At 42.9% G+C, this 11,251-nt stretch overlaps 1 protein-coding gene across 1 annotated transcript; it reads left to right on the top strand.

Moving 5' to 3' along the window:
- Positions 1 to 4,092: 4,092 nt before the first annotated feature.
- Positions 4,093 to 11,002, top strand: LOC123449107 (ERAD-associated E3 ubiquitin-protein ligase component HRD3). Its single transcript, XM_045126195.1, has 6 exons — positions 4,093 to 4,717; positions 5,939 to 6,427; positions 7,096 to 7,311; positions 8,502 to 8,825; positions 9,410 to 9,652; positions 10,432 to 11,002. Exons 1-6 carry the CDS (start codon positions 4,154 to 4,156, stop codon positions 10,624 to 10,626), a joined length of 2,031 nt encoding a protein of 676 aa, XP_044982130.1. The 5' UTR covers positions 4,093 to 4,153; the 3' UTR covers positions 10,627 to 11,002.
- Positions 11,003 to 11,251: the final 249 nt, after the last annotated feature.

Genomic DNA, 11,251 nt, shown 5'->3' with positions numbered 1-11,251 from the left:
CATGATCAATACCAGAACTGTATGGGTGTTAGATTTATTACAATGTAATTCGCATGATGATGTGAGGACTAGATTATTGACTCTAGTGCAAGTGGGAGACTGTTGGAATTATGCCCTAGAGGCAATAATAAATATAGTTATTATTATAATTCCTGTATCAAGATAATCGTTTATTATCCATGCTATAATTGTATTGAATGAAGGCTCATTTACATGTGTGGATACATAGACAAAACACTGTCCCTAGCAAGCCTCTAGTTGGCTAGCCAGTTGATCAAAGATAGTCAGTGTCTTCTGATTATGAACAAGGTGTTGTTGCTTGATACCTGGATCACGTCATTAGGAGAATCACGTGATGGACTAGACCCAAACTAATAGACGTAGCATGTTGATCGTGTCATTTTGTTGCTACTGTTTTTCTGCGTGTCAAGTATTTGTTCCTATGACCATGAGATCATATAACTCACTAACACCGGAGGAATACTTTGTGTGTATCAAACGTCGCAACGTAACTGGGTGACTATAAAGATGCTCTACAGGTATCTCTGAAGGTGTTCGTTAAGTTAGTATGGATCAAGACTAGGATTTGTCACTTCGTGTGACGGAGAGGTATCTCGGGGCCCACTCGGTAATACAACATCACACACAAGCCTTGCAAGCAATGTGACTTAGTGTAAGTTGCGGGATCTTGTATTACGGAACAAGTAAAGAGACTTGCCGGTAAACGAGATTGAAATAGGTATGCGGATACTGACGATCGAATCTCGGGCAAGTAACATACCGAAGGACAAAGGGAATGACATACGAGATTATATGAATCCTTGGCACTGAGGTTCAAACGATAAGATCTTCGTATAATATGTAGGATCCAATATGGGCATCCAGGTCCCACTATTGGATATTGACCGAGGAGTCTCTCGGGTCATGTCTACATAGTTCTCGAACCCGCAGGGTCTGCACACTTAAGGTTCGACGTTGTTTTATGCGTATTTGAGTTATATGGTTGGTTACCGAATGTTGTTCGGAGTCCCGGATGAGATCATGGACGTCACGAGGGTTTCCGGAATGGTCCGGAAACGAAGATTGATATATATGATGACCTCATTTGATTACCGGAAGGTTTTCGGAGTTACCGGTAATGTACCGGGAATGACAAATGGGTTCCGGGAGTTCACCGGGGGGGGGGGGGGGGCAACCCACCCGGGGGAAGCCCATAGGCCTTGGGGGTGGCACACCAGCCCTTAGTGGGCTGGTGGGACAGCCCAAGAAGGCCCTATGCGCCATAGGAAGAAAAATCAAAGAGACAAAAGAGGAGGAGGTGGGAAAGGGAAGAAGGACTCCACCTTCCAAACCAAGTTGGACTCGGTTTGGGGGGGGGGAGACCTTCCCCCCTTGTCTCGGCCGAAACCCTTAGGCGTCCTTGGACCCCAAGGCAAGGCTCCCCCTCTCCCCCCTATATATACGGAGGTTTTAGGGCTGATTTGAGACGACTTTTCCACGGCAGCCCGACCACATACCTCCACGGTTTTTCCTCTAGATCGCGTTTCTGCGGAGCTCGGGCGGAGCCCTGCTGAGACAAGATCATCACCAACCTCCGGAGCGCCGTCACGCTGCCGGAGAACTCTTCTACCTCTCCGTCTCTCTTGCTGGATCAAGAAGGCCGAGATCATCGTCGAGCTGTACGTGTGCTGAACGCGGAGGTGCTGTCCGTTCGGCACTAGATCGTGGGACTGATCGCGGGACGGTTCGCGGGGCGGACCGAGGGACGTGAGGACGTTTCACTACATCAACCGCGTTCACTAACGCTTCTGCTGTATGGTCTACAAGGGTACGTAGATCACACATCCCCTCTCGTAGATGGACATGACCATGATAGGTCTTCGTGCGCGTAGGAAATTTTTTGTTTCCCATGCGACGTTCCCCAACAATATTCTCATAAACATTAGAAATAGTTACTAGAAATAAAAGTACCTTATGATTTAATTGGCTACACGAGATGTGATGACTACTTCTTATTTTCCTGGAATTTGAATATGCGTAGCGGCAAGAGATGATGGCGTAAGAATGGTAGTGATGTCCCAATCACCCTGCATAGGTCGTAGGCAAAAGCTAAATACAATTTCAAAGTGGGTTTGCAAATTGTCTACATAAAATTTGATTTCCAAGTTTACATTTACAAAAAATATATTAATATGACTACAAAATTTTACATTTATTTTGACCAACACACAAAAGATGGTATTAATTTTGGCATGTTTGAATGTTATGGCATGCTTTAATTTCAATCATGTTCATATTTTAAAAACTTTGTAGGGGCTCAAATGATAGGAACATATACCCTTAGGCGTGAAACAATTTTTTGAGAAAAAATTCTCACATAGTTGCTTGGTTCTTATAGGGACAGGACGGTTTATGCCATTGTGAGACCTTTCCCTATGTTTTGGTGAGATGACGTGTGGAATGTGCTAAACGAATGTCTTGAGTCAACGAGTGTGGATGTGGATAATGATGGCACCCTCGGATGTTGTTGCCCTCCTTGAAGGTGTTGGTACTAGCTAGTTTTTTTCCATAGTTGCTATTAGCTAGTTTCATGTTGTATTTGTGGGGCTGCCAGATGTGTACGGTGGCGAAGGCCAATTTTTTAGGGATGGCCAACTTTATTGGTTAGCGGTTTTCGCTTTGATGACGCGATTGGTGCTAGCAAGTACGCAATATCGAGATGGTGGAGGTGTTGGTTTGCTTGGTTGTATTCTATGCTTACTTTTCTCATTATCAAGGTTTTTTACATGGTTGTCCTTCAATCAGTCATGCCATATATAGTTTTGGCCTAGTTTTGTTATAAATTGAACCACTTTACTCTTACAAGAAATTTGCATTGACTCAAACGTTTTGGAATAACCCATTTGTTTGCCTATGGTACAACCATTCAAGCTCTGGTGCAAAATAAAAAATGTCATATGATATAATGTACATTATATTTACATGATGATTACATGTCCTATCACATGGTCATACAATTTCGATCGTTGCAACCTTCAAACATGTGTGACAAAAATCTCTATATCAAATTATGTGATCACATCAAAAGGACTGTATTTAATAGCCTCAGAATTCTTAGATAAATTGAGGAGAACGTTAAAAGACATACTATTTTTATAGTGTAGGTTACAAAAATATGTAATCAAATGATCATCACGATTTAGCTCCTTTGCATGACAGAGCCAAAGTCGACGTCACACTTCTTGCATGTGACCGCGCTTCGCGGAACGAAAGAACTAAATCAGTTGCTCTTTAAAATCTCCTTCTCAAGCCGTGGCCTGTCGCATCATAAGTGTACGTTCTCTAAAACTCTAGCCACCTCACACGAAAAATCGACGCACAGGACATGATGGCTTCATCGTTCACCAGCGTCGCGGTGGTACTCCTCCTTATGGTCGGAGCAACAATCGCCGATGACACGTATGCTGGCGATGGGCGGTCCAACGTCAACTCCCTTGTCACCTGCGTGATGGGGTGTGAGACGGTGACCGTTGGATGCACCAATGGATGCTCCACAAAGGCTGTTGGACAGCTATCAGATTGCGTCATTGCGTGCACGGAAGCTCAACTACATTGCATCACCAGTTGCGGCCCGGCCTTCGGGCCAGCACCGTCGGTCTAGGTGGATACATGGTGTGATGTAATGCTTATCTTTTAAAATTTTAAGTTTATGTGTGGCTGCCTATGATACACGATAGAATATAGAAGCTTAATTAACGACACATGAAACAACGCTAGCTGATTTGTTAGCCGTAGCAAAACTGTAAATAGACTAAGCATTGGCCTAGGCAGCCATGCATAAACTTGAAGGTGATTTATGAAATGGCATAATTACCATGCCCTCTCACGAGGTTTATGTATTCTTCATAAATTAAAACAAATGGTTTTCTGAAATCAAAACTCAAATAGAAAAATCTTGTGATAATGAAAGCCCCAGCCAATCACGTTGCGCGGTACACGTCTACACCGGGGCCTCGATATCCACGTCACCGCCAATACGTGACGCGCCGTCGTTGGCCACCTCAACTCGAGCCCCACCTGTCAGTCTTATTGGTTAGCACCCCCTAAATTCCAGACTCACTGTAGCACAGGGATCTCGTCTGGTTCTCCTCCGATGGCCGGCGCACTCCACCGCCGTCTCCTCCTACTCGCCGTCCTCACCGTCTCCGTTCTCCTCCCCCGCACCGCCGCCGTACGTCCCTTCGTTCTGGTCCTCTCCGGCGAAGACTTCCTCAAGGACCCCTCCGGCGCGCACCCCTCGCTGCCACCCGCCGACGGCGACAGCGAGGAGTGGGATGACTTCGCCGACGACTCCCCCGCCACCGACCCCCTCCTCTCCCCGTCCTCCTGGATCCCCCTCCTTGACCCCACCACCCCCTCCCCGTCGGGCGATCAGCCGGACCCACCGTCCGATGCGCTCTTTGTCGCGGGCGCCCGCGCCATGATCTCCGCGGCATCCTCGGGGGACGAAGCCGCTTTCTCAACTGCGTCCGCTCAGATCGAGGCTGCGGCCGCCGGGGGACACCCCGGCGCACAGTCAGCGCTGGCGTTCCTCTCCGGAGCTGGAATGACGCGCCCGGTGTCCCGCTCGCGCGCGTTCCTGCTGCACAAATTCGCCGCCGACGCAGGGGACCTCCAGTCTAAGATGGCCCTCGCCTACGCCTATTTCCGCCAGGAGGTGAGGTGGTTCGGTTCGATTGTTTGCTTGCTCATGCAATTAACTAATTTTCATGGGGATTCTGCGACTGGGGGATTTTTTATGGGGGTTAGCTAACTAGCTTGCATCAAGCCGATCATCCCCACATGGTTAACAGCCTCAACCATGGGGATTCCGTGATTGAGTGATTTGTATGGGGCTAGCTATGTGCTTGCATTGAAGGGATATGCCTCACATGATTAACATCAGACATATGTGATTTTTTGTCTCCATGGGTTCTTTTACTCGGTGTTTTAGAACGTTTTTAGTCGTTGGCTTAGTTTTGTTAAATTTGTAAGTGGTAGCGTATAGTATTGCTAGTTAGTACATGTAACTCTCAACATGATTTTGATTTTTACCTCCAATGTTGCAGCAAATTTGTTTACGGGCGTGTGATGTTATGTCTAACCGGCATTCTGTCTTTATCATCTTCCGAGCTGTAGTAATGGGGCCATATTTATTTAGGACCAATGAATTCCTGTGAATAACACAAATCAGGCCGATGAAATTCAGTTGTATTGTTTCTTTTTCGACCATGTAGTTTCTAAAATGCCCCGAAAGTCCTCTGGCAGGCAATTAAGTCTCACATGCCAATGCCCTTGTACATACTGGACTCATATCTGCCAATAATTTTCTTTTATGATGTAAGTAAGAATGTCAAGCTTTGTTTTGTTGTTAGTGTTCAAGTTTGTCGGTTAGAGGTATATATCGTGCCAATTTCCTACTATAAAAAGCTGCTAACTTTCGTATGACATATGTATCTCAGTGGATATCTGTTTAACGGTTATCTTGACAACCGTTGTGTTTTGGTTGCACGCAATAAAGGAAAAGGGTATAGTGTTTTGGTTGCACCAGGTGTCATCAATCTCAGCTCATGTAGCTTCTTGCCGATTTATGTCATTGCTTTGGCTTGCTTGTCTTTATCGTGCAATCTTCGTGACATTTCAGAACTGTATTGAAACACATGAATGCCTTACTATCGTTGTTTCAGTTTTATAGTCTGAAATCTGGTGCTTTGATATCTGATTAGGTATGATGTGGCATTACGTCTTTCAATTGTCTTCACTCTGGTTTTGCCACTGCAGTTTCAATTGATATATATGGTCTATGCAGATGATTTGGACCGTCTGGGACACGTTTAAGTTTGGCTCAATGTTATTGCTAATATTGGATATTGTTGACTTGAACGATTTGCTTTTACAGATGTATGAAGAGGCAGTCACACTATATGCCGAACTTGCAGAAGCTGCACTGACAAGCTCCTTAATCTCGAAGGAGCCACCAGTGATTGAACCAGTTCGGCTGCACAGTGGAACTGAAGAAAACAAGGAGGCCTTGAGGAAGTCCCGTGGTGAGGATGATGAAGATTTTCAAATCACAGAGTACCAGGCACAACGAGGCAATGCTGCTGCAATGTACAAATTAGGGCTTCTATACTACTATGGACTACGAGGACTCAGACGTGATTATGGCAAATCATATCATTGGTTCTCTAAGGCTGTGGAAAAAGACGAGCCTCGCGCTATGGAGCTTATGGGGGAGATCTTTGCTAGAGGTGCTGGAGTGGAAAGAAACTACACCCTAGCATACAGGTGGTTGAGACTTGCAGCAAAGCAGGAACAGTACTCAGCTTACAATGGACTGGGTTATCTCTATGTGAAAGGCTATGGGGTGGAGAAGAACTTGACAAAAGTAAGTATTATGTATTAGAATTTGGAATGCAGTTGAGTAGGTCATAATTCCTCTACACTATAAGCTTGTTGCTGTGGACTGTGTCCGCTGCTAGACTTGCCTGCACTAAATATTATGTGGTTACATTTTCACCATGATTGCTGCTATCTTTGTTATTGGATAGAGATACTGCCTGCCAGCTAGATTTTCTATAGTCTGTTTTGGTAAATTATACTGCTACACATCTTAGTAGACAGGAACTCAAGTCTGACTTCACAGCAGTCTGGACATGCAAGTTTGCTGGCGTTCTTGTTGCCGTGGAGATACAAAGCGAACATATTTGATCAAGGCATACAACTTTTTTTGTCAATGCATGACTTATTCCATAGACAGTTGTTAAGAAATATTAGTATTAGGTCTAGGAGTCCTATTAGCTATGTCCTGATTTGCTTCAGCGCTGCCGCTGTGTTGTGGTCTAGGAGTCCTATTAGACAATGTTCCGCAGTTCTGCACTATTAGTTTTAATAAATGCTAAGACATGTAAATTTCAATTTACTTGTAACAAACACAGGTCACAAAATTAGACATTTCACTCTCTTGCTGGTTTCAACAATACATAGTTCTGTATTGCAATAATCAATGTACTGTAAACTCGAGGAACTTACTTTTCTTTACTGACCTTTTTGTAGGCAAAGGAATATTTTGAAATTGCAGCTGAGCATAAAGAGCATGGGGGTTATTACAACCTTGGGGTTCTATACCTAAAGGGTATTGGTGTAAAGAGGGATGTGATGACAGCATGCAATTATTTTCTACGTGCAGTAAATGCGGGGCAACCAAAAGCTATCTATCAAGTGGCAAAGCTGTTCCAAAAAGGAATTGGTCTTAAGAGGAACCTCCATATGGTAATGATTTTGTTCTATCAATTGCCGAATTAAATCTTCAAATGTCACAATTATATATGATGCTTCAGTGAGCATTCTTTTATCAAATCATCATCAGTGTATGAGACAGGGATGCCCTCATGAGCCATGCGTAATTAGGCCACCATAGCACCTAAGGTGCTCTCATTTTATGCCTCGACGCTTTTTCCTACTCATAGAAACCCGGTGTTGGAAGTCTTACCCCAAATGTTAAATTCCAGTTCCGTTATGAATTTATCACATCCGATATGGGTATATCTTGCCAAACTTTCTAAATTGATTCAGTTCCTGAGGCTACAACCTACAAGTTGAATGGATCCATAGGAATAATTTCCTACCAGTCAATGTCTCACACAATGTTTAAATAGTGTGTAGTATAAGTAAGTGTATTGGGTAACTAAGTGTTTTCTTGTAGCAGATGATGTTGCTACAACACACTGGGCACAGCGGGCTCTGCTATATTTCAAGAAGTCAAATTAAAAGAATCAATCTTAAAGTGAAACATTCAAATTACAAAGCAAATATGCTTACATTATAGATATAAGATGACGCCTAAACATATAAACCACATGACAATATCACTATTTCAATCTTCATCCTCCCATGTAAATGGCAAACATAACTTGTTTTCACTTGCTTCTTTTATCCAAGCAAAGAATCTGATTTGGAACTCATGAAATAGCTTGTAAGTGCATCTGTATGGAAGTGTTGCTGAATGCTCCGTGATAGTTGTATGCTAGAATACGCCAAGCCTGCATTATTTTATGGTGCTATAGCAGGTGTGATTACTTGCCTATTTTATGTTATTTTCTTGCATGTGCACCATCTTTAGATTTAGAGTGCATGTGCTCTTTGTCATCCTTATGTCTGCTTGAATGGATTATAGTCTATTTATTGAAGAAGTGGCATGTAATGCTAAAGTATATATTTCCAGTTGCAAGATTGAATAGAAAACCGTCTGCTCGGGCAGATCAAGCTCTTGTTTCTGTAAAGCAAGATAGAAGGCTGATTTTACAGAAGCATTAATACTAAAACATACTTTGTCGATTGTTCTAATGATATTAATCTGTCATGATACAAATAAGGAAACTTTTTTTTTGAACCTTTAGGGAAACATGAATTGTTTGAAATATTATTATCAAAGGGCTGAATCATTAGTCTTTTTGTTTCAGGCAACAGTTCTGTACAAATCTGTTGCTGAGAGGGGCCCCTGGAGCTCGATGTCTAGGTGGGCTCTAGAATCTTATTTAAAAGGTGACATAGGGAAGGCATTGCTCTTATATTCTAGAATGGCAGATCTTGGGTATGAGGTTGCCCAAAGCAATGCCGCCTGGATTCTTGATAGATATGGCGATGAACATATTTGCATGGGGGAATCTGGCTTCTGTTCAGATATGGAAAGACATCTCCGTGCACATGCTTTGTGGTGGCAAGCATCTGAGCAGGGTAACGAGCATGCTGCTCTGTTGATTGGTGATGCCTACTACTATGGCCGGGTATGTGAAATGTCCTTACTTTTTGTTGGTATAACACGTTTCTGAAGTCCGCCTCTTGAACCTATCTAGATGATTGCAGGCTTCTGCTAAAATTACTTAACAAATTCACATCGAGCACCATATGTTTTACGAATTCTAATATTTTATGTTTGAGATGTGGGTTCTCATATTTTTTGCTTTTTTCTCTTAGTATGACTACTACAGATTGTTAAAAACACGGCAAACAATAATATAAAGTGCCTTAGGTTTGTGTTCTGAATGTTTGCATCCAATATAAGCCATCTGTCTCTATGAAGTTATGCACTTTGTACAGAATATCTTTTGAGATTAACCAACTGTCATGTTTGATGAGACAACTTGTCCAAAATCACTATTTGGATAACTAAGCAAAACAGGGCTTCTAAATTCACATATGAAAGTATTTGAAAAATGGGATGCGCCCGCAACATAGTTGTGGAGTCTGGTTTCTGCTTCTAAATTTGCTTTTGCATTTCAGAGGTACTAGGGGACTCTGAGCTCTCTGGAGACTTTTCATAGTATATATCATTGCTGAAATGACATATTGAATCTGTCCTGTGTTACAGGGTGTAGGGAGAGACTATGAACGTGCAGCAGAAGCATACATGCATGCTCAATCACAGTCTAATGCCCAGGCCATGTTTAACCTTGGGTACATGCATGAGCACGGTCATGGACTTCCCCTTGATCTGCACTTGGCAAAAAGATATTATGATCAGGCCGTGGAGGTGGATTCAGCAGCTAAGCTTCCTGTCATGCTTGCACTTACTAGTCTATGGATAAGGAAAAACTATGCTGGCAGTTTTGTGGTAAGACATTATTTTCTCTTTGTATACAAGAAATATCCTAAAGTTGTACTAGAGCTGCGTCAATTAATTTTGATCTTAGGGAATATCTATATAGTTCACTTGTAGGTACTCCCTCTGTAAAGAAATATAAGAGCGTTTATAGATCACTAAAGTAGTGATCTAAACACTCTTATATTTCTTTATGGAGCACTATATTTCAAGTTGGTTTCCTTATTTGGTACTACCTTCAATCCATAAAAAGTGTCGCTGTTTTGAACTAACCCCAGTTCAAAACTGCGACACTTATTTTGGAGCGGAGGGAGTAATTTCTATTATTGTTTAAGCATCTATTATCTGGCAACTTGTTTGTTGGTCAATTTCTCATTCGTTCCCTGCTGCTCATCTTTTTTGGTTTCTGGCTGGTTCCCACTGGTTTGCTTATATGGAACGAACCCTAGCATCTTCCAAATACAAGTTATTTTTAGTTTTGAAATACCGTGCTTACAGCAACCACAATGTAGTTGACTGCCTTATGCTTTGGTCTGTGCTTCAGAGCTCGTGATTTCTTTACCACCTCTAGTTCTCTCAGTTACCTAGAGTTATGCTCTACCAAGATTGACACTACATATGCCAACTTCACTGTTCATCCATAGCCACCTGATGGTTGATGTATGCCTTTTGTTCTTTACTCTGCATCCCGTATTTGTATCAACATCATAGTCTTGTCATATTGAGTATTGCAATCATGCTAGATTGTTTTACTCCTTGCATTTCGTAGCTAAATCTCTCTTTAATTTCAGGTTCATTTTATCGACTCGCTGCCGGAGATATACCCTGTAGTTGAGGAATGGGTGGAAGATGTTCTGATGGATGAAGGGAACGCAACAATATTGACTCTATTTGCTTGCCTTGTGACTGTCCTATACTTGAGAGAGCGTCAGAGGCGTCAAGTGGTTGCAGACAACCCCCAACAGCCTGACGGTGCGCCCAACTAATGCCAAGATGAGGGCCCCCTATGCGGACGTGATTGGTTGAGGTACATATGGCTGTTTATTCTCAGTTTTAGCATCAAGTTTTTGTTGAAATGCGAGAAGTGATGAAATGAATGCTCATACTGGACTGGAGTCCTACAAGCATGGCTTTCTGAGGACAAAGCGTGTAAAACGGTGGCCAGCCTAGACAACATTTGTATACCGAACTGACTAGGATATGAACTGAGTCGTAGATGTATGATATTGAGATATGTTGTTGTTCCAGGTGAAAATTCACCATTTCTGACGTAGACATGCCTGTAAAGTGCTGAAGAGTTTTTAAGAACGCTCTTGTGTTACTCGAAACGTGCTAGTAATTCTGATGTGTGTGCCATGCGCATCCTGTCTGCCTCCATATTTCTCGTTGTTGACAGACTTGACGAGTCTAGCCTGGATTGATGTTGGTCTCTTTTTAGTTGGCTGATGGGTGATTGAGAGCTCATCGGCTGGGGGTGATGTTTTTTCCTTCCTTTGTTGGCTGTCCTTTACAAGGGGTGGTGTGTTCTTCTCACTCGATTGTATGGCTGTTATTAGTTGTTGCTTTAGAGGGTGGTGGTACATTAGAGTGGCTTGTTGTTGACAGACTTGA

This window comes from Hordeum vulgare, chromosome 4H, assembly GCF_904849725.1.
Source record: "Hordeum vulgare subsp. vulgare chromosome 4H, MorexV3_pseudomolecules_assembly, whole genome shotgun sequence".
Taxonomy (NCBI): Eukaryota; Viridiplantae; Streptophyta; class Magnoliopsida; order Poales; family Poaceae; genus Hordeum; species Hordeum vulgare.
Note: the sequence above shows the minus strand (reverse complement) of the source record. Positions and strands in the feature narration are given on the sequence as shown.

Coding starts and splice junctions, on each gene's coding strand:
- LOC123449107 (XM_045126195.1), top strand. CDS start 4,154: ATGGCCGGCGCACTCCACCGCCGTCTCCTCCTACTCGCCGTCCTCACC. Junction 6,428..7,095: donor TGGAGAAGAACTTGACAAAA/GTAAGTATTATG, acceptor ACCTTTTTGTAG/GCAAAGGAATATTTTGAAAT. Junction 9,653..10,431: donor ACTATGCTGGCAGTTTTGTG/GTAAGACATTAT, acceptor CTTTAATTTCAG/GTTCATTTTATCGACTCGCT.